At 36.3% G+C, this 23,523-nt stretch overlaps 2 protein-coding genes and 1 long non-coding RNA gene across 6 annotated transcripts; 1 reads left to right on the top strand and 2 right to left on the bottom strand.

The window, feature by feature from the left end:
• Positions 1-738: 738 nt before the first annotated feature.
• On the bottom strand, positions 739-3,487 carry LOC112052723 (phosphatidylinositol N-acetylglucosaminyltransferase subunit P). 2 transcript variants are annotated; one of them, XM_024091908.2, is made up of 3 exons: positions 2,496-3,487; positions 1,594-1,722; positions 739-1,379 (listed from the first exon to the last, which is right to left on the bottom strand). In XM_024091908.2, the coding sequence occupies exon 3, from the start codon at positions 1,267-1,269 to the stop codon at positions 778-780; it is 492 nt and encodes a 163-aa protein (XP_023947676.1). In that variant the 5' UTR covers positions 1,270-1,379; positions 1,594-1,722; positions 2,496-3,487; the 3' UTR covers positions 739-777. The 2 variants fall into 2 exon arrangements, with proteins under 2 accessions (XP_023947676.1, XP_023947683.2); XM_024091915.2 differs by having other exon boundaries at positions 2,503-3,487.
• A 109-nt stretch (positions 3,488-3,596) lies between these two features.
• On the top strand, positions 3,597-5,732 carry LOC112052741 (uncharacterized). Of its 2 annotated transcripts, none has more exons than XR_008250848.1 (2): positions 3,597-4,021; positions 5,377-5,732. It is a non-coding gene; the product is annotated as an uncharacterized LOC112052741 (long non-coding RNA). The 2 variants fall into 2 exon arrangements; XR_008250849.1 differs by lacking the exon at positions 3,597-4,021 and adding an exon at positions 4,030-4,203.
• On the bottom strand, positions 5,587-23,460 carry LOC112052694 (vigilin). Of its 2 annotated transcripts, XM_024091875.2 has the most exons (17): positions 23,378-23,460; positions 23,236-23,302; positions 20,350-20,620; positions 17,752-17,967; positions 17,024-17,230; positions 15,722-15,937; positions 14,883-15,066; positions 14,542-14,672; positions 13,890-14,073; positions 12,841-13,797; positions 11,893-12,179; positions 10,653-10,898; positions 10,268-10,405; positions 10,078-10,172; positions 9,037-9,250; positions 8,038-8,250; positions 5,587-7,383 (listed from the first exon to the last, which is right to left on the bottom strand). In XM_024091875.2, exons 3-17 carry the CDS (start codon positions 20,572-20,574, stop codon positions 7,117-7,119), a joined length of 3,780 nt encoding a protein of 1,259 aa, XP_023947643.1. In that variant the 5' UTR covers positions 20,575-20,620; positions 23,236-23,302; positions 23,378-23,460; the 3' UTR covers positions 5,587-7,116. The 2 variants fall into 2 exon arrangements, with proteins under 2 accessions (XP_023947643.1, XP_052737620.1); XM_052881660.1 differs by lacking the exons at positions 23,236-23,302; positions 23,378-23,460 and adding an exon at positions 22,985-23,139.
• Between the last annotated feature and the right edge of the window lie 63 nt (positions 23,461-23,523).

Here is a 23,523-nt window from a genome sequence, read left to right as displayed (position 1 = left end):
AATTACCATAATTATAATTTATGTGGAAGAAACTGAGATACTAAAGTCGAAATTCGGTTTCAACCACGCAATGGTGATAACTGTGATGCTAACGCTATTTAGCGACCTCGCGCAAAGAAGCGGAAGGAGGTTTGAATTTCGAGCCAAATGTCAAGTTGATACGCACGAGCTATAGCTATTTCATTTACAAATTATGACAGACGGCCGTAGAATTCACCTTTACGATGGAAATTTAAATTAAGCGCCGACCTACTTAAAGTAAATAGCTTTATAAATATCTACATAAATTTCAATTTCACAGGCTAACCAGTTTACTATCTTAGGAATATTTTTCCTACCTACCTATCCATTATCTATTGCAGTGCAAGGGCCAGGATCTTTCATCTTGGTCAGTTGGTTTTGCGTATCATTGATTAACTTTACACAAACAAAGTTAACCCTCAAATAGCCTTTTATAAACAGAACCCAACTAACTACAAGTATCCACTTTTTTCACTACATTTTTTTTTGTACCTAATAGGATACCCATCCTATTAGGTACAAAAAAATTGGTTACAGAGATTATCCTTGTGTTTTTAAAAAAATAATAAGATTTTCGTCTCTGAGCTTGCAGCAAATAGAAACACTATGAATGAAAACATAAGCCATCAGGGTTACAAACAATATCTACTCTGTTCAGCAACATCAGAGCGTACTAGATATTTGGTGCATACTAAACCTAAATGAGAAATAAAAACATTTTGTACATAAAAATTGTTATTTACACATATGTATTTATCAACTAATTTTCTTATTTCTAGAGTGGTATAATTTTCTAGATATATAAGATACATCATATTCTTTTAGTTGTGGCACAGTGTTATCTCTAAACTCTTTAGGAGTTGCTATGTAACTGTGTTTCATACATTTGTTATGATCTTTACATATGCAGATGTTGTCTAATGTCTCATAATTGGTTTCCAAATTTTGATTATCATATTGACTAAAAGAGTCTCGTACTGTTTTCATACTATCAATACTAGTTGTTAGCATTAAATTGGAACTGGGATAGACAAAAAATGCAAAAATTGTTAATGCCACCAAACACTGTATTGGTACTGCAGTAGACCAATATTTCTGTGGATAGTAATATATGTTTATATAGTGAAGATAGTTATCAGGAGTTACAGCCCAGATACAATATATTATTAGAATTATTTTACTAAATACAAACATAAAGAAACCATACAAAGACCTTGAAGGAGTGGGTGCAGGAGTGTGCTCAGGCATGTTTCAATTCAGTTGAAAAAAGTTTTATTGTTTTTACTATCAGTAAAACATTTTTCAATAATGCGTTTATAGACACTCTTAACTTCTTGTAATCAGCACCTTCAAATGTTCTGAAACAAAAATAGAAACTATATCAATCCTAATATAAGTTCCAGCAAATCTGAGGTATAAATGAATTTGAATTTATTTACTCATCATATGCAGGGTTATTTTAGAAAAAAAATTGACTTTGACTTTGTATAGGTACATAAATGCCTTGAATCAACTAGTTCTATATTATAATGATGATATTTGACCTAAAACCAAATTCCAAGACCAACTTACACAAAAAGATTACTGTTGTCGGTACAAATTTTTCTCTGTATACCACTTCCTTTGAACTCTTTGTCCACATTTAAGACCTGTGATACTAATTGAGCTTGCTCATTGTTATTAAAAGGGATAGTCAGTACTCTGAAATTATAAATGATATGATACATAAGCAGGTAGTTTTTATTAATTATATTAAAGTACTTAGTGTAGAGAGCCGTGATAGCCCAATGGATATGACCTCTGCCTCCGATTCCGGAGGGTGTGGGTTTGAATCCGGTCCGGGGCATGCACCTCCAACTTTTCAGTTGTGTGCATTTTAAGAAATTAAATATCACGTGTCTCAAACGGTGAAGGAAAACATCGTGAGGAAACCTGCACTCCAGAGAAATTCTCTGCGTGTGTGAAGTCTGCACATCCGCATTAGGCCAGCGTGGTGGACTATTGGCCTAACCCCTCTCATTCTGAGAGGAGACTCGAGCTCAGCAGTGAGCCGTATATGGGTATATGGGTTGATAACTTAGTGTAGTTCTCGTCAAACAATAGCAGTCTCTGAACAGGACAAGTATGGCTGTGCAATGTGTTAGACATCTCAGCGGGGCCATAACATCTACACAGTTACACATAACATACAATAGAATATAATAAATAAAGAATCAAGGTCAAATGAAGAAGGATCCGAAACATGTTATTCTTAAATGCAGAGGTACATCTGTACAACGCGCATTGGCGCCCCAGCAACACTCCATGAGAACATTCGACGTCCTGGGAGGTCTGCTAAGTTTCTAGAGCGATCTCGGTCGGCTGGAATGACTCTAGCGAAGACCAGGACCTATCAGACCTACGCACACCGGCCTGCTGCAACGTCGAAGACATTGTTTGGCGAGAACTATAGGTATATGAGTAAAAATATTCACTGCTAACAATTTGTTCATGAGCTGCTCTTCCATTTTCTACTATATTATAATTATGTAAGGCTCATGGGAATATCCACAACACATCAAAACAGTAAGGATTTGAAAATTAATTTCTTAACCTATAAAGGTTAAAGTTTTCGATCACATTTATAACAAAGTTTATATTATTTTGCTTTTAAGGTTAACATCAATTAATACACAAATAAATTCCGTGGAATTTATCACAAGAAATAGAATACACAAACGGATACAGAAATATTAAAAAAGAAATAAAGTCACGAATTAGAGAGATGAGTCCCTCACTCATGAGTCGCCTCGTTTGAGGTACTCGTGATTGCAAAATGAAAGAGTTCCTCAAATTTCAACATTGAACCACCTCACTTTACTCTTCAGTCCTCACTTGAAAATTGACATTGACAAATTGAGTATTGACTTAATAAGCGATGTATAGACGCGAGTACGAGTGAGTATTGAGTCGAGCGATTGAATGCACTAAGTGAGCGAGTGACAGTGAATCGCCATTGTTCATATTTCTATTTATCTTATGAACAACCACCTGCTTATTTATTGCGTAGTACATTTCTCTATGTAATAATAAAAATGTTTCTAAAATAAAATAAAATATATAATAAAATAAAATTCTCAAGTAATAATTTATATACAACATTTTTTAATTATTTAATATTATTTCTGTAAGCATTCATAATTTAATTTGACGTATGATATTGAATTATGAACCCTAAAAACATGAGTATTAGATTTGTAATCTAGTGTCATTGATTCGTATTTCGTTTATTTTTGCAGTCAAAAAATAATAACTGAAAGAAAAGATGTGTGGGAGAGAGACGAAAAAATCCTTATCGCAAGTTATAGGAATTGACGCCCCCGTCCGCCCCTCGCCTCGCCTCCGACATTCCACTGAATATCGGCCATCGGCGAGTTCGGCGCGTCGCGATGCATTGCGTACGACTCCTCGCCTCAAATCCTCATTTGAGGCGAGGAGTCGGTCCTCACGAGGTCCTCGCGAGCACCTCACCTCGTCCTCCCTCAACCTCATGTAAAAATAATGAGTTACCCATCTCTATCACGAATTCAGCGAACGCACTGACATTGACATTTGACAGACGCTAATGTCACATACTTACTCTAGTCTCTACTCTTTGAATGTCACTGACGTGACATGATCACTATATAAAATAAATATACCACATTTTATCACAATATAGTGATGTCCAGTTCTATTTAAAAACTAATATTATAAATAAAACCGTTCGAGATGAATTTTGGTACAATGGTAAATGGGACCTTGAAGCTAAACATAGAGGGGAGGGGGTGAAATAGGGGTTGAAAGTTTGTATGAAAAGTCCTTAATTTTTAGAGAGACAGTTTTAAAAATTTGTTCTTATATCATAAAAAAATACATAAAAAAATTTGTTTCAAGAATATTTGAAATTGAAGTGGTGAAACAGGGGTCAAAAGTTTACATTGATTTCTGCGCGGATGAAGTCAGTGGCGTCCGCTAGTAGGTAAATAATAATGCCTCAGTTCATTCACTGCCATAGAGGAAATTTGAACAGAAATTTCTATTTTTATGACAGACGGCCGAAAGAAAACATTATAATATGTGACTGACCAGTTCTTACCTATTATCCTAATTCTTAGTCTCTATCACTACTTCCGATTTGAAAATTCAGAGTAATAAAATTCTGTGAGTAAAATATTTATTGTATAATAAAAGTGTTAGTTGTTATTTAGTTACAAAATCCTCCTCCATCCTCATAAAGATGGCGTTTGGGAGCATGGTATGGTCACTATTATGCTAATTATTATCTTTACTAATATTAAAAAGAGGAAAGATTTGATTGTTCGTTTGTTTGCATTGGATAGGTTGGATAGGCTCTGAAACTACTGAACCAATTGATGAATATTGAAGGTTTCTTTTCGCTTTCCTATATGCCAAAACAGTAACCAAACATCTTCAATATGTATTTTCAAAACCGAACAACGCCATATAATCCTGATTGACTGATTTATTAATTATTAACATTACTTTTACTGTATTTGTCTCAGTTATTAGTCAAATTAAATAAGGTCTTAGAATAATTTTAATAACATCACTGTGAATGTTATTTAAACGGGTCCATACCACGATAAAACGACGAGATTTTTTTTGTTTAAAAAAATCTCGTCGTTTTATCGTGGTATGGACCCGTTTAAATAACATTCATAATGAACAACGACGAAATAAGTTTAAAATCATTAACATCACTGTGACTCAAAATAGGTTTTTTTATTTATTATTAAGCTACACATTAGGTTTCTTAATAAATAATAGTTCATATTAATGTGGTTCAAACCATAATGTTCGTTCATTTTGGCACAACACTATTTTTGACTCAATAAAATTTGGTAATACAGGAAACGTCAGTGGAGCTGGAGATCGCAATTATCGTTATTAGAAAAACATCGATGTTTTTGAAAACAAATAAAACTGTGAAATGTATTTATAAAAAGTGTTAATTATTAGATAAATGCACTCTTACTGAGACACCTAGAAATCACAAAAATAATAAGAAATATTAACATACCCCAGTACTTTTAGGGAACTATGTAAAAAAAAACTTATTAGTCATCTGCTAGTGCTAATGACTATGCAATATTTAGTTGAAGTTAATATACCTACTTCACGCTAGACCGCGCCCAAAAGAATAATTGACGTTTCGATTTTTTATACAGGTTACATCGATGTTTCGATGATATCGAAGTTAATCGTCGATGTTTTATAGTTAAACATCGATGTTTATTCAACATCGATGATTATCGATCATCCCTAGATCGCATTCGCAACCCGAGTAATTGTTCTGACTTCTGTGATTTGCAGCTCCCATTGACACAAACATCATATTCTGAAGGTGATCTATTATCGCCGCCGAGACTTCGCCGACTGCAGTCGTCGGTTGCAGCTGCCGCTCGTGTAAATGAAAACTAAGGCTCCAACTTTACAGCTATATGCATTTTAAGTAAAGTTGTGTCTCAAACAGGGAAGTGGAAAACATCGTGAGGAAACCTGCATTCAAAAATAAAAACAAAGTCTTGTAAAAGATTTTATTAATATTTCAAACACAATTCACTATGTACAAATTACTTTGTAAAAATATTCATTCTCGTCTTAATAATTATGATTTATTTACTGTTATAGGCAACACTTAAAAAAAATAAAAAAAATATGAAAAATTATTTCATTTAAATTTAAACCAATAATATGTATAAGTACAATGTAACATTTTAAAGAAATTGTTATGTTTAAAATTCGAAATAGATTAGAATATTATGTCTTTAGAAATTTTGTTTTTAGAGTAAACTGGTAAAAATAAAGTCAAGTTTCAGTTTAAAATAAATAACAATAGTAGTATTATAGTAGTATAGAGTATGCGAATTTGAAATAATCCTCAATTTAATTGTAAGGATTAAGATGGAATATAATAAAATTAAATTCCTTAAACAATAATATTGTATGTACAACAAATGTAAATGTCAGGAAAAAAGATTTAAATCAAAACAGACAGTGGCAACATTATATTTTAACCATAACACATTTACTTTAAAATGTTTTGATAAATAATATATAATATTATCATTATAATTATATTAATTATGCATAAATGTATCAAAAGTATTATAACTCTAAGCACATTAGATGTTTTTACTAAAAAGTAAAAATGATAGTTTATTAAATATATTAATATTATGTAATATATCATATGGCGTAATTCGGCACTAAAGTTTCTATTAAAAGTAATTATAATTTATAACAATTAAAATTTAATGTAACTTTTGAACGGACAAACAAATCCATATATTGTTCACTACCGCAGTAAACATTAATATGTTAAATGTACGACGAGCTCCACAAAGTCGTGATAACAGCCGCGTACATTCTAACTAAACGAGTGAACTTATTCAAAACGACTTTATTATGTATGTAAACTTACATATGTATAATGCATATAATCACAAGCCCTCCGAAAGCCATTAAGACTCAAAACTATAAAAAAATAATATAATACTAATAAAGTACTATAATAACAGCTGCTGTCAATAACTTTTAACATTTCATTCCTCTTGTAAATATTTAAGACAGTTTAATATGCTCGGAAAATGCGCGATACTAGTATAGGTCGTGCATTGAGAATTAATTATTATTATTATGAATTAGAATCGAAACTAATTAACAAAATCTTAAAACTTAACATGATAACACAAGTCGAGACGATTTTCTGGTTATTATAATTCATTATTTGTATAATTTTGATAAAATAAAATACCTAAACATTAGGAATTCATTCATTGCATTGATTTAACCATGATGGATATTAGTTCTGTATACTTTTTAAAAAATCGCTAGTTTCAGTTAAACCATCTAACTATACTCTAATATATGGATCATTCACAAGTGACTTTGTACATGACAATTTCAATCACGTACGTAATTTGTTTTAGTTGGGCCCAATGAAATACAATAGCTTTACGTAGTCATTTGCAAAGACACTCCTGAGTAGCAGTGACGTAGTTCATAGATACTGGGTTACTGTGATGAGGAGGGCGGGGGGTCGCGGTCGTATTAGCGGCGCGGACCCCAGGCGGAGGAGGGCGCGGGCGCGGGGGCGGCCGCGGCGGGTGCGGGCTGGGCAGCGCGGGGGGCCCCCGGCATGGTAGGGAACTCGTCGGTGGAAGCAGTGTCGGGCGCGCGCTGCTCCCACGGACCGCCTTTCACCACGAAGCCTGTGGACGGCGCGGCGCTGCTCGCACTCTCTCCGCTCAGCACTTCACCGAAGTCCGCGAGGGACGGAGCCGCCGGTCGCTGATATCGATCCGCCACGTCTTGCATCTGTGACAAATATCCCATTACACTACAGGTGATGATGATGATGATGACAAAAATATTGCTATGGGCAAAGATAAAACATGTTTACTGGATAAGCCAAAAAAAAATTTCATATGGTTTACTTAAGAATATAGTGCAAGTACAAGTAGATAATACTAAAATAAGGCCGTGAAGGGCCTAATTTTATTATTACCTACTTGTAATATTTTTTTTTTTGACCACTTATAATAAAAATTTCACTTAAAGATTGACATTTTTAGAATTATTGGTAAAGAAAATTATATCTAAAGGCCTTAAAACATAGTCCAATATTCAATAAAATCCCAAATTCAGAGAATATTCAAATTGAGTTTAAGGTTGAATTTGCAAATGGGACTTGAATTGAATGCCAAGAAGTTGTGTTTGGCACTCAATGAGTGGAGACGTTTTTTGTCGTTGATTGTGCATCCACTTTATAATAGGAGATCGATGCCTTTCACCTAAATAGATATTCAAATGCAATGCAACTGCAATGCAACCTATAAAGTCGAAAAAGAAAATAAATTTCGGTATTCCAAAAATTGTCTCAAAAGTAAAATTTTGCTGCTGGAGCCTATTCAATATGCAAACAAACAAACAATTTAATCTTTCCTCTTTAGAATATTAGTAAGTATTTACATATTCCTCTGCCAAATTCAAGAGATGGTCCTTTGCGTCAAGCACATTGTCCTCTTCGCCGCTGATGATGACGATGCTGTCATCGCCTTGCTTGGGGAAGCGGATGTCCACCTTGTACTCGTCCATGATGCGTTTGATATTCTTGCCACCGAGACCTATCAGTCTCCTGTGGACGCGGGGATCGATGTCCACTTCCTCTCTATACTGGTTGTCCTGTAGAAAAATATTTTGAATATTTCTTAAGGCGAATTTACATTTGTCTGACGTGACGTGACGTGACGCATCAGAACAGAATTGGTATCATGGTCGCATACAAAATGTATGAAACCGATTCTGTTATGATGCGTCACAACACAACACGTCAGACAAATAATACACGTCAAATCTGGCTTTAGAGGAGATGGCCAAATGGTCACCTTAAAATTAAATTGATTACTTATTCTAGGTCGGAATATAAACCCAAAGAAAAATGTTACGTCGTGACACATTAACTTTTTTTGACTGGTGAAAACAATGAATGTATGGTGAATCGGCCATGGCTATTAAAATAATTTTTAATTTTTGTTTAGATTTAAACAAATTGTCGAGAAATAGGCATAGCTTCAAAGATGGATCCTAAAACATTTCAAGTAAAATTATAAATAATTTAATAGATCCATTATTTATTAATTTTAACACAACAACTGCAATAGCTTTTAGTCTTATTTATTGTACATTGTATTTGGTAATTTACGGCCCCCGTGGCGCAGTGGCCTGCGCGGTGGATTTACAAGTTTAAATTTCGTTAAAATCCGTCGAGTAGTTTGTTTCTATAACAAACATACAGACAGACAAAAATTTTACTGATTGCATTTTTGGCATCAGTATCGATCACTAATCACCTCCTGATAGTTAATTTGGAAATATATTTCATGTACAGAATTGACCTCTCTACAGATTGATTATAAGTATAGATAGATAGATAGAAGATAAACTACTCTAATAGTCAAATGAACTTACAAGTTGGTGAACAATTGCCATGATGGCTTCTTTGGCTTGCAATGCCTTGTCTTCATAACCCTGTATGGTGATGATGTCATCGTCGCTTTTGCCGCGCTTTGGTAGATTTATTTGTACTCCATAGTCAGTGCGAATCTTCTTAATTACTAAACCTCCTTTGCCAATAACAAGAGGATGGTATTCTGGGTCCACTTTGAATTTCAACTCAAAAGATCTATAACAATTATTAAAATAAAATATAGAAATCAGTTTACTTTTTTATTGTATTGTGATATGTATTCATTTATTTAAATTACTTTATTGCAACAAATATATGGAACAAAGGGTAACTTATCACTAAAGCTACCTAACCTGGCAGGATTATAATTATAACATTGTAATTCACTGAACTCCAATAGGCGTGTTCTTACAAATAAATATATTTTTCATTACTCTTGCTCAAAAACACTGTCGTATTACCACTCCACAGCGGGGCTAAACAAGCATTTCAGCCTCTAGGGGCTAAAGTAATTTTGTTTTTTTAAGTGCCAAGCACTAGCCTACTATAAAACAGAGAAGGTTTTATTCGAAAATAGAATCATTATAATATAATGATTGTTTTGAAAAACAAATAAACTTTAAATTGGAATGTAATGCAGCGTTTTTGTCTGTGGAATGCGTTCATTTTTTATTTATTTTTATTGAGTTGCGAAAAGAGCGAGATTTGAAGACATGGGACATCCTGTACGGTGTAATACCTTTGCCTTTTTCTCATATGAAAGAAAAATAAAATTAAAAAGCGAGAACTTTAAAAACGATTGCCGTGAATAATCCATACATGATTTTTTTCAAATAAAATAAAACATTGAATACTGTACCGAGTTATTTTATTTTCTCGCAATCATAGTGAAAAGAATTGTGTAACACGCGGGGCTAAACCCATTATAAACTCGGTTTCTATTTAGGCGAGCCTGGCCTTCGGCTCGTGCCCTAAAAAAACATCGTTTAAAATGGGTTTTTTTAGCCCCTTGTATAACAATCTACTATAAAATAATTATTTACCTGAGGACCCTGTCTTCTTTATCTTTCTCCATTTCAACAATCTTTTCAGCCAGAGCTTCTTTTGCCTTTTCAACATTAGTTGGTGTACCGGTTACCTAAAATGATGTTAAACATAGACATAGATTTTTATATATAGATTTTGTTTTCTTTATTATTTTCATATATTGGTTAAATTTTTATTAACATTTACCTTCACAATATCACTGTTTTCTTCATTTGGTGGCATTAAGATGTGAACATCATAGGCCTGCATCAACTCCCTTCTCTTTAAGCCAGCAAGTGATCGGTGCAAGTCGTTCGGAACTTCAACGTCTATTGTAATTGGAACCTAATAAAATTAAAGAATATAAACAATCAATGATTGATTTCGAGTATACAAATTATGCTGATGTCAATGGTCAAAAGTTTTTGAGTTATACATTTTATAAATCATGATTTTTAAATGGCATATCATTGTTAAGGAATTACAGGAGCCTCTTGCTTCATTAACACAATATTTAAATGATTAGGAGTGAAAGGTTTCTAGCAAACTTCATAAATGTAAGAAATATTTTTAACTGTTTTTAAGAACTTACTTGATCAAGCAAAGCTTTTTTAGCGGCCTCACAATTTTCGGGGCGGCCAGTTATTCTTATGATGTCATTGGGGCCTGGCTCAGCATTTTCATCAGTTTTCACAGGAATATCAGCCCCCTCCGTCAGATCCCGCTCCGGGAATTTAATTTGTACATCAAACTCGGCGGTGATGTCCTTGACCTTCGCGCCGCGGGCCCCCATCACTGTGCGGTGGTGCCTTTGTGGAATCACACACTCGATTGTCACCTAAATGATCAAACATTAAAATTAATTATTATTTAATAGTGTATACTTTCTAATCTATCCAACGTTCTTTTTAAAAGTGACTTGTAGCAATCTAAGAGTACTGCTGCTGTTAAACTTTAATTAGGCTGGTTTTAGAGTCACGCTGAAAAGACGCTGACCGTCGGCGCTGACAGATGAAATGTATGAACTCCTAGGGAGCGTTTCAGAATAACGCGTAGCGCTTGCGGTGGTCAGCGCCGACGGTCAGCGTCCGGTCAGCGTGACTCTAAAACCAGCCTCATCATTCATCATCATTCTCAGCCGATGGAAGTTCACTGTTGGACATAGGCGTCTTGCATAGACTGACAAACGAAACGAGTCGCCAGCATTCAGCGGCATGTCTTCGGTCCACCTAGTGGGTGGTCGACCAACACTGCGCTTTCCGGTGCGGGGTCGCCATTCCAGCACCTTGGGCCCCCAACGTCCATCGGCTCTTTGAACTATGTGTTCGTCTAATGATCTCCTCATTTCTGATTCTATCACGCAGAGAAACCCCAAGCATAGCTCGCTCCAACGCCCGCTGAGAGACTTTGAGCCTTCCAATAAGGCCCATAGTTAGCGACCAAGTCTTGGATCCGTAGGTCATCACTGGACACACACACTGTTCGAAGACTTTCGTCTTCAGGCACTGCGGAATTTCGGACGAAAAGATGTCGCGGAGTTTCCCAAACGCTGCCCAGCCGAGCTGGATTCCGCGATTCACCTCTTTCTCGAAATTGGACCTACCTAACTAACTGAACTGTGTGTCCTAGGTATACATATTCGTCTACGAATGTAGAAAGCCAGCCTTATAAAAATATATATTTTAAACACATATTTCAAGTTAAAAAGACAATGCTACAATAGTTGAACATAAGTTTGTATTGATAATTACAATAAAATTGCGCGCCCTATAAATGTAATGAATATCTTGAATCTATCTTTTAATCAAAATTGCATTGAAATCAGTTCCTACCTTCGCTTCGAGGTCTTCGATAATTTCGATGATGCGTGCCTTCGCCGCTTCGATGCAGTCCTTGGGCCCCTTGAGCACGACGCGGTCGCTGGTGACCCCCTGGCGCGGGAAGGAGATCTGCACCCCTCCGCAGTCGTCGGCGATGCGGCGCAGGACTTCGCCCCGGCGCGCCACGAAGTACCGGTGGTGGCGCGGCTCCACCGACATCTCGCCTTCCGACACGTTGCTGATCTCTGCCACGGCCGCCTCCAACTGCTTGCGCGCCGCCTCCACTTGCTCCGATCGACCTTACATAAGTGATGCAATATTAAGTAACAAGGCTGTTATACTATAAAGTAAGTCCTTAATTTTATTGTGAGGATAATTAAAGGAATCCCAGACTGAGTTTGGGACTTTTTCTCAAGACTAGAAGATCTACCTGGCTCAATTTTACGTAAAAGCGTAAACTTAAAACTGTTTTTTTTGTTTAGTTAAGTCCATCAGTGATCAGTCAGTGGACTATAAACTGATTTTTTGATAAAAGAGGATTTTTTAAGGTTGGGAGGTCGCTACATTAAGCGCCTTTTTGTGTTATGGTCATACATTGGTTGGTCCACCACACAACTCTTCCACGATGGATCGCTTTACCTTTTCGTCTTACCAGGCGTTATTAGCAATTTGGCAAGACTATTTCAGTGCTCTAGCAGTCTGCTTTTGTGGTTTATTAAGACTTTTGTTATTTCTTACTTGACATTTCAAGATATTCATACATGTCTGTAAACTTAAAAGTAATGCTATGATATTTAGTTTTAAGTTACTACAGGTTACTAATCCTCTAAAGGAAGTTTTTAGTACTATACAATATGATTACGCAATATCGATTTTGGGATACAATTGAAATTCTAGGGGTAGTTTTTTTATACACTGGTATACACAATACAATGCCAAAAGATAATATTATAAACATACCAATTATGAAAATGGCTTCCTTGTCCTCGTCTTTTTCTGTCGGGAATATAATTCTCGCACCAGTCTGTTCACGAATCTTTTTGATATTAGCACCGCTCTTGCCGATGAGGAACTTGTGGTGCTCGGGCTTGGCGCGCACGTGCGCCGTGTGCGACGTGAGCTCCCGCTCGCTGGCGTGCGCGAGCAGCTGCTGGCGCGCCTTCTCCACGTCCTCCACCGGCCCCTTGATCACCACCTTGTCACTGTCACTGTCAGCCGAGGGGAACTTGATGAGCACTCCTCCACACTCTTCCATTATGGAGTGGATCAACTTCCCACCCGCACCGATCAGTGAGTTGTAATACTTAGGTGCGATTGTGACTTCTTCCGTCACTATGTTCGCTTTCTCGTTGTGGATCTGCTGTATTTTCTTTACAGCTTCTTCCACGTTCTCGCGCTTGCCCCTCACTGTGATGACGTCACTCTCGTCTCCCTCCGCCGGCAGGTCGATCACTGTCTGCGTCTCGTCGCGAATCTTTCTTAGGTTGACCCCACCCTTGCCGATGATGAATTTATGGAATTGTTTGAATATCGGCACTTCCTGAATGTATGACGATTCGGCGATCTCCTTCATGAGTTTGTGGAGATATTTCTCACACTTCTCGATGTCCTCCTGAGGACCGCGGAGTTTTATCGGACTCCTCTTCTGTCCCTGGTCTGGCAATGTGATGAGTACACGTTCGAACTTTTCGCGTATTTCCTTTATCTTGTCGCCCCTCACTCCTATCAGCGACTTGATATATCTGTGATCAACGAACACTTCCTTCGATCGCTCATTTTCAAGTTTCATCACCATTTCTCTCAGTTCTCGCTCAGCCTCGGCCACGCCTTGGTGGCTTCCTTCAATTCTAATAACATTATTGCCTTCATTTTCAATTATATTTATAACTACACCAGTCTCATCCTTCAGTCTGTTTACTAGAAAGAGAAATTAACGAATATTTAATTTTTCAAAATAAATGTCCAATAATATTAAAGGAAAGACATTTCAGTATAATATTTGTACTTACTATTTGAACCGCTTTTGCCAATAATATGCTTGAAAAATTTGGGATCAACAGTAAGTTCTACATATGTAAGTGTAGCGAGTAAATTTTTAACAAATTCATCAAGTTCAACTTGAGCTCTTTCCACTTCTTCTGGAGGTCCATCAATTTTAACTTTATCTTCGGAATGTGTAATGTCAACATGTACCTAAAAAATTACTTATATCAGTTTCTTCTCTATCAATAACAAATTAAAAAGTGATTTTTCAAGGTTAAACTCAAGAAATTTTGAAAAATTAAATCTATCTATATAGTTTGATAAAAGCCCGGAGTACCTTTTTTGACATCAAATAATAATTCGTAATCAACCTACATTTGGCTCACTGCTGAGCTAGAGTCTCTCTCAGAATGAGAGGGGTTAGGCCAATAGATCACCACGCTGATCTAATGCGGATTGGCAGACTTCACACAGAGAATTAAGAAAATTTTCTAGTATGCAGGTTTCCACACAATGTTTTCCTTCACCGTTTGAGACATGTGATATTTCATTTCTTAAAATGCACACAATAATAACTGTCATTAAATATTTTTTTTTTAATTTTTTTATTACAATTTACATCATCTCCTATGAATATGAAAGCAGATCGAAATGTATATGCTGTAAAATGTCACCTACCTTGGAGAGGTCCTGTGTAATCTTCTTAATATTAGATCCATTTTTACCAATAATATACTTGTGTATCCATGTTGGAGCGTCAACAGTTGCAGTTTTCACAGAGTTGGCTTTCTCGCACACCTTTGACAAGGCTAAAAATAATTCAAATTAAATATACTGTTATAAATTATACAAGAAAAGAGAAAGCCTAATAGACATTATGTTATTGTTGTAAAGTAGTTTAATGGAAACTTGATATAAAATGACATTATTAATGTAATTTGAAATATATTGAATATGGGCAAAAACGAAAAATACTTAGCAAAGTCCATATATGTATGTGTAATAACACATGTACATACCCAAACCGATTTTATTGTGAGGTCCATGAAGAGTGATAGTGCCTGTCGGCGAGTCTGGAGGCGGCATCTCCACAGAGACGCCGGTTTCCTTCAATATTTCTTGAATCGTAGTACCGCGGGCGCCTATCACGTATTTATGTTGAGATTTTGGGACTTCCACCCGCACTGTTGAACATTTCTTGGCCTAAAATGGACAAATCAATTTATACCTATATATCTACATCATCATTATCAACCCATCAGTCATCAGTGAGCCAAAGCTCACTGCTGAAAGCCTCCTCTCAGAATGAGAAAGTTTAAGCCAATGGTCCACCTCGCTGGCCCAATGCGGATTGGCAGACTTCACACACGCAGTATACTATACAACTGTAAGTAAATTTGCATTCTGAATGCAGATAATTTTGGCTTTTGAGACTAAGTAGCCTTCTTCATTTTATAAAAGCTGAAAGGTTGTCAGTAAATGTTCCTATCATAGGTAATTCCAGTAGGCAATTGTGGAATTTGGAACCCTCAAGCTCAACACCTAATAAGGGTAATATTTTCCTTGGCATATTTTGGGAAATTGGTCACCAACAATACTCCTCATAAGGGTCAAGTTCCCACTGTTTGAAAGTCCATGCAAGAGGCCTATGACCAGCAGTGGAAGTCCATTGGCTGTTAATGATGTCTCCTGCCACTTAAGTTCGAGGATCCTTTGAAGATGGAGAACAAGAAGCTAGATGTTTGCCGTGGGATGTAAGAGAGCCATATACAGGTAGATACTCAAAATGTATAGATACTCAAAAGAAAACTACAGTAGAGAGAAAATTAGCGATACTTTAAAAGTTGATAGGTCTTACCATTTCTTCATAAATCTGTTCGATCTGGGCCTTGGCAGCCATGACGCCGTTCTTCTCCCCGGCGACGACGATCTCGTCGCTCTGCGTGGAGGCGGGCGGGATGTGGATGCGCGCGCCGGTCTCCGCCGTCAGCGCCGCCGAGCGCTCGCCGAACGGGCCCTGGATGAACGGGTGGTAGATCTTCGGCACGGTGATGCGCTCCAGCGCCTTGCGCGACTGAAATGTGGTACATTCATGTTTACACTCAACTGAAATGTGGTACATTTATGTTAACACGCGACTGAAATGTTGTACAACCATGTTAACACGCGACTGAAATATGGTACATTCTTGTTAAGACGCGACTGAAATGTGGTACATTCATGTTTACACTCAACTGAAATGTGGTACATTTATGTTAACACGCGACTGAAATGTGGTACAACCATGTTAACACGCGACTGAAATATGGTACATTCATATTAAGACGCGACTGAAATGTGGTACATTCATGTTTACACTCAACTGAAATGTGGTACATTCATGTTAATACGCGACTGAAACGTGGTACATTCATGTTAACACGCGCCTGAAACGTGGTACATTCATGTTAACACGCGACTGAAATGTGGTACATTCATGTTAACACGCGACTGAAATGTGTTAACATTCATGTTAACAGGCGACTGAAATGTGGTACATTCATGTTAACACGCGACTGAAACGTGGTACATTCATGTTAACACGCGACTGAAATGTGTTAACATTCATGTTAACACGCGACTGAAACGTGGTACATTCATGTTAACACGCGACTGAAACGTGGTACATTCATGTTAACACGCGACTGAAATGTGTTACATTTATGTTAATACGCGACTGAAACGTGGTACATTCATGTTAACACGCGACTGAAATGTGGTACATTCATGTTAACACGCGACTGAAATGTGTTAACATTCATGTTAACAGGCAACTGAAACGTGGTACATTCATGTTAACACGCGACTGAAATGTGTTAACATTCATGTTAACAGGCGACTGAAATGTGGTACATTCATGTTAATACGCGACTGAAACGTGGTACATTCATGTTAACACGCGACTGAGATGTGGTACATTTATGTTAACACACAACCAGTAAATGGTAATAAACAGTAATAGTTTTACTTTTAAAAAATAGAATTTAATCATTCTTCTGGTGTTTTAAAAGTTGTCTTAAAAATCTGCCCTCTATCACAAAAACGGTCGTGTGTATTAAAAAATTTTTTGAAATGAATTATTTGCTAATTTTTATTGTAGAAAACAGATTATGAATCATACCTGTTCCTCAGAGCAAACTCGAATTTCATGTTCGGCCTTTTCAATGCCTTCCTTAGTGCCAGTAATGGTGACAGTCTCGCTGTTATCAGCAATGCCGGGTACGCTTATCTTGGTCGCGGTGACCTTCTCGAGATCCTTCAGCTTTTGTCCTTGTTTGCCCAAAATCCAGCGGTGATGCTCTTTAGGGATCGATATTTGTTTGCTAGCCTAAAAATACAATTAGTACAATAAATAACTTTGCTTCTTCGTGCTGACCAAACTTAGGAATAAAAATTTTATTGCAGTATTTAATTTTTTTGGTAAAGGTCACACAGTTTAAATATTTTTATTTCAATACGAGGATGTTTTTATCTTAATATATAAGTGCGAAAGGTTATTCATCAAGATATCTCGAAAACCGCTTGAAATGCCTACAAAGTTGAAATTTGGCAGGGAGGTAGTTCATAGGTTGTAGAGGTCCACTAAGAACGGATTTTGCGAGAGGGCCGGATTAAGGAGGTCTAAGGACGTAGCGGGCGTCCGCTAGTACAGAGATAAAATAAAGTCAATGTTACTTCTTATAACATCAGAGATACCTGCCAGGGAAAATTCTAACAAAACAAACTGTACTGTTTGTGTACTTACATACACATTTAGTTAATACGAGTAGCATAATACAATCAGACATTTTATTTATTGAAATAGATTAAAATTAAATTAATCTGTAATTACTATAAAAACTCTAGTACCTGTTGCTGGAAATGCGTCAGAATAAGTCTCCTCGCATCGAGGACGGCGCTGTGCTTCCCCGTGATGAGAAAAGTCAAGCTTCCGTCCTTGCTGGTGGAGATCTCGATATGCGCCCCAGTGTCCTTCGTGATGGACTGGCACGTTCGCAGAGATTCGCCTTCGCCAAATGTGTTCGCGTTGTCCAGCTTTCTCTCCTCATATGGCACGTGGAAAACCTATACAATACATATTATCGTTAAAAGAATGTGGTACCAATTGATTTTAATACCATAGAAATCTCAATAGCTCCACAGTAAAGAGGCATGGAGACTCATACAGAGGTCGGTGGCTCAACTCCCGACCGCTGGAATATTGTCGTATCCACTTCTAACACAGTCTTTGAGACTAATTTGAGAGGAACAGGACTATTAGTAATTTTTAAAAGTTAAAAGTTATGGCAGTATAGTGCGCGCAAGATAAGTTTGCGCGTAGCCAAAAGTGGCTCCATAATGTCTATCTCTTGGCGGGTAAAAGAGATCACTAACGCTGACAACAAAATTCGCACTCTTGCTTGTGTTCGTTTCCTGGGAAGCATTGTCGGTTGTTATGTCTTCGTCAGAATCGTAATGGACGTTTTTCGGGGGTCGTACGAGTAGATCTACAATCAGCGTTAGGATGCTGATTGCTGGGGTGTAGTTTCAAGCCTCAACGACTAGGTTGGGGTAAAGTGCCCAACGCGACTAAAGTTTTCAGTTTAAAAATTAGTTGAAGTAATGTGATAAAAAATAATAATTTTACGTTTTTCAAATAAATATCATCCTAAATGAACTCGTCTGTGCACAAAATACGGATTACACGACCGATAAAACATTCGTCGAAAGCTATAAAATATTATATACATTGTAATTTATCGTTGTTATAATACCTACCTTTGCCTTAATTAGAGTAATTATCTTTCGTTTTAAAATCTGCCCAAGTGATAACTGATAACCTACACTAGTTTAAAATTCAACATAATTATTATGTTTTGAAAGTTTTTTTGACAACTTATCGCTTGACTGTAATTGCATCTGATGTCGTCATGATGAACAAGTCACCAGGCACTATACGTTTTACGGCAGTTTTTTTACTACGTATTCAATTTCCAATACCTTCACCCTATTATGGAACGCCTTTCAGCATCTGTTTTCCCTACCACCTACAACATGGGTATATTCAAGGCAAGAGTGACTAGGCAAGCGCGTTCCAAGCGCTAGCCTATACTTATAATGTAAAAAAATAAATTGTACTAAATGGAATTTTGTATCCAAGAAGTACACGTCACTGACAGTAATAGCGCGCTAATTTGGAATATTAGCGCAGATTGGTTTCTACGCCTTATCGTACTGGAACGCTAAATCACTTGACGGTACGCTTTGCCGATAAGATAATATTGGCAGAGTTTTAACGAATACTCGTATAGTAGCATCAGGCTTTTATCATTAGACAGGTAATTTTAAAATTAAGTTGGGAATAAGGGGACAAAATGTAGCCTATAGTACTCGGGGATAGTGTAGCTTCCAAACAGTAAAAGAACTTTTCAAATCGGTTCAGTAGTTTCGGAGGCTATTCAATGCAAACAAACAATCAATTATTTTATCTTTATAATATTAGTATCTATAGAAGTATAGATATCTAATGTTATTTTCAATTATTTACATTATACAGTACCTGACAGACAGACATGTGCTTAACATGCTATCAATAAATAAAAACTATATCTACTATAAGAATCCTGTTAAACAATCGTTAATTTTATTACTTCAAATTTCAATTTCAATTGAACTAAAATATAATTGGAATTAAACAACACATAAGAATTGAAATTTTAAACGTGTCGAGGAAAAGCACGTGGCGGGTTTTTATCGGCATCGCTTACGTCAGCGTTCGTTCGCATGTTGTAAATGTCGGTTATCACCAACCTGGGTGTCTGCCTCGTTGGTTAACGTGTGATTTCAGATCACGAGGTCCCGGTTTTCGTATCCGGGGCTGGGCTATGAGATACTGAGTTTTCTTTCGTCTTTCGATAAATTTTCAGTTAAAATTCCTCGGAGAGCATGTTAAGCCGCCGGTCATTATCACTAACATCTGGTAGGGGTCGGTAATTAATTTAACATTATCACATAAGCTGCCTGCATTGGAGCAGCGTGGTAGGTGTAAGTCCATATCCTGTCTTCTATAAGGAAGGAGGCCCGACTGACTGCTGAAGCTGACATGAGATATTTTGTCACCAATGTCACTTATCTTCGCGGCAACCGTTCGGAAAACACGTTTCTTTGATCTTTTTCAGAGTAATTTGAAGACTTCTAGTAAGGTGTTGTCACGAAGCTGGGCCAGGCTGGGCCGATTGAGGCTTTCTTAATTGGTCCAGGTCTGGCTAGTTACCACCCTACCGGCAAAGACGTACCGCCAAGCTTTTTAGCGTTCCGGTACGATGTCTTGTAGAAACCGAAAGGGGTATGGATTTTCGTCCTCCTAACAAGTTAGCCCGATTTCTTAGATTGCATCATCACTTACCATCAGGTTAGATTGTTATTAAAAGCTAACTTGTAAAGAATAAAATGATATTGGTGACTAACCTGGGTGTGGAGCGAGGAGCCGACGCGCAGCTTGTTGGTGACTTGCTGGATGTTGCGCTGCACCGGCGCCTGCGAGTGCGGCAGCGCCGGGAACAGGTCGTCGTACGCGTACGAGTTGTTACTGTTGTCGTAGCCAACAACGTTGTTCATTTCCTCAGTATGCACGGGTATTTCAGAGTGTACGGGAATCATATCTCCAACCATCATGGATTGCTGATGCATCATTTTCGTCTCCTCCAGCAGTCCTTGTCCGCGCCAAGTCGTTACAGTACTGAGGTGTCCAATTAAAATTAAATGAGCAACACGAACACTTTGCACGTCATATTTGAACAAATGTACACTATTTATACAGGCTGTTCGTTAAAAGTGTTTATGTAATACTTGAAAGACGGTCAATGTGAATTGTTAAAATGAAAATGAAAGGGGTACCTACTGAGATATTATTTTGTAGATCGTTTTTATCAATCATATTATATTGGGGTCAGGTCAACTGCTCGCTACAATGAAACTGGTACTTTTACGATAAAACTGCAGCATTGTGTATTACAGTAAAATATGAACCCTATGATCCAGAGTTAACAAGTAACATTGAGTAGTGTAATCTTTAATGTCTTAAGAAACAGTCACAGCTAAGAATGACCTTGGTTGGTGAATGATATTAAAACTAATAAATAAATTATATTCTAATAAGCACAATTATTATCATTCCTAGCTAAATATGTATATTTTAAATTTTTTATCTAACTTCAATACTGCAATACTACTGTATGTTAAGTGGCAGTGCTGTTTAAAATATTAAAATATACTAACTTAATAAAAAGGAATATATTTTCACTATACTGGCTAGTACTGAGTAGTTTCAACTACCATTAACCAAGTACTAATATCATTAGCATTAACTATAATTTCATGATTAGTGAAACTTCATTTTATTGTAAATACATTGTGAAACTTTCTTGGATTAACTAATTATTTTATAACAATTTACTGTGATCAGCTTTTGAAACCAGTAATGAATTAATTTTGCATAAGCAGTTATAATTAACATTTACGTAATTACATAATTTTATTTTACATTCTATGAAATGATATAGAATGTAAATTTGTATCTGATTTAAGATAAATCTAGGCTTACCCTTTCATGAGTACTAAAAATAAGTAATGTAGATAATAACTTTTTTGAAAATATATTCAGCAACTAAATGATTTAGACTTCTAATCTAATATAAAAAATCCAAGTAACACAACACAACAGGTATCAATCAGGGCTACTTCCAAATCAAAAAGCGTACACAAGTTCTCAGATATTAATTAACAAATATTAATAGTAAAAATGTATCGTTATCTGCACTTATAGCAGTGGTTTTAATCAAATAAATTGGGAAAAACAAAAAGCCAAAAATTTGGAATTGCCACTTTGCCAACCTCATGTGGCACAAAGTTCTCCAGGTCAGCTAACCTATTTAATTAATATGATTTTCTATTCATCATCTAAACTGATATTAAAAGGTGTTTATTTTCTCTGAATTATTTCACCATGGCTAGTTGCAAGGCATCTGGTGACAGAAAGCCTGACTGGCATTATATTTACCAACATTTTATGTGTGCATTCTTTCTAAATAAAAATAAAGGTGTTACCATATGATTTTAGTGACAAATGAACTCAAAATCAGTTGTTACCAATTTAAAAAAAAAACACCAATTATACCAACCAACCGGGACGAAGGTGGTTAGGTGGTTTCAGATCATAAGCTCCTGGGATCAAATCCTGGGTCAGATTATGACCCACTTATGCTGTGATTTTCTTTCTCCCAAGTAGTTTTCTGTGAAAAATTTTAACCCCTAGCACCACCAAGAGGGAACTTGATGTTAAGCTATTGGTCCCATTCATTATCATTAATATCTGATAGTGGTTGTTAATGAATTGGAGCAGTGTGGTGGGTCCAAGATCCATATATCCCCTCTCCTATAAGGTGGGAAGTCTGGACCTGCAGTAGTCCATAAAATAGGCTGTTATTAACAATAATTTAAACAGGAATGGGAAGTATGGAGGTAAAACTGCAAAATAATTGTTTAAGATAATATTATATTCTTTTGTCTAAAGGTATTAATCATTTGATCTCAAAATGGATATCTATTAGTAATACTGGTATTTATATTTTATGAATGCATGGAACTTCATGGTACACAATCAACCATCACTATTCTTTTGAATATTTTATCTCCAAAACAACAGTGTTAAAAATTGCATTTTATAAATATCAAAATAGTAAAATGATAAGTACAAAACCTCTATAAACTAAACTATGAAACAAAGTAAGTAAAAAGTTTTAAAGCCAGTCATGTAATTTTAGTAGTCACCAAAGGTTAAATGTGAATTGAAATGAAAAATTTACATTACAAATTAGATTTGTGCCCAGCATGTTGCATACATCATTCTGTTTGTTTAAGGGATATCCTTATCCCATAACATTATATTCCGTTAAATGATTTTAAATTAAGATTAATACAAATTATAAAATAAACATCAGTTCCACCTTTAAATTTCTTTATTTGCTCGTACACTAATGATGAATTTTAGTTTGGTTTATCTACAAATTAGTTTAGGGCTCTTTAATACACTATCTGGACTTACCAAAAGTCGTAATTATAGAAATTAAAAGTATTTAGATGTGTGCTAGTTCCAGGTTTCACTTGATAAAATTATAAAAGTGCCTATGAACATTTGTATGTAGTGAAATGCTGAAAAAAATTATTATGGACTTTTGTATGGGTAAGCAAAATGATATTACAAATAATCAGCATTCCGGGCTGTGTTAATACGTGTCACCTTCTTCCAACACATTTGACGTGGAACTTGTCTTTACAAAAATTATCTTTACATACCTTATGTACTGTAGCTAATCAACCTGAAAAATTATCCTTGAGGCGCCAGGGTCGAATTTTCTTTCTCCTAATAAAAGCAGACAAAATATTTTTACTAAAATAGCGAATAAAACAAAAAATATTTCAACAGACACAAACGTACCCAATGCTGCCGCGAGCAAGGAGAACACAGACAAACTGCCTAGAATCGCCTAGCAAGTGGCAAGTGGCAACGTACTCCATTGACCTCTATTTTTAGTGACGTTCTATGGTAGTATCTTCTAGTTTTATCGGAAATATTATTGAATA

This window comes from Bicyclus anynana, chromosome 5 (assembly GCF_947172395.1).
Source record: "Bicyclus anynana chromosome 5, ilBicAnyn1.1, whole genome shotgun sequence".
Taxonomy (NCBI): domain Eukaryota; kingdom Metazoa; phylum Arthropoda; class Insecta; order Lepidoptera; family Nymphalidae; genus Bicyclus; species Bicyclus anynana.
This window is presented reverse-complemented; position numbering and strand designations above follow the sequence as displayed.

What these genes read in the sequence shown, in the direction of transcription:
- LOC112052723 (XM_024091908.2), bottom strand. Translation starts at nt 1,269, where the DNA reads ATGCCTGAGCACACTCCTGCACCCACTCCTTCAAGGTCTTTGTATGGT.
- LOC112052694 (XM_024091875.2), bottom strand. Translation starts at nt 20,574, where the DNA reads ATGATGCATCAGCAATCCATGATGGTTGGAGATATGATTCCCGTACAC. An exon ending in TTACACAGGACCTCTCCAAG is followed by an intron (nt 14,074 to 14,541) that starts GTAGGTGACATT and finishes GTAATTTTTTAG; the next exon opens with GTACATGTTGACATTACACA. An exon ending in GGAAGCCATTTTCATAATTG is followed by an intron (nt 12,180 to 12,840) that starts GTATGTTTATAA and finishes CACTTATGTAAG; the next exon opens with GTCGATCGGAGCAAGTGGAG.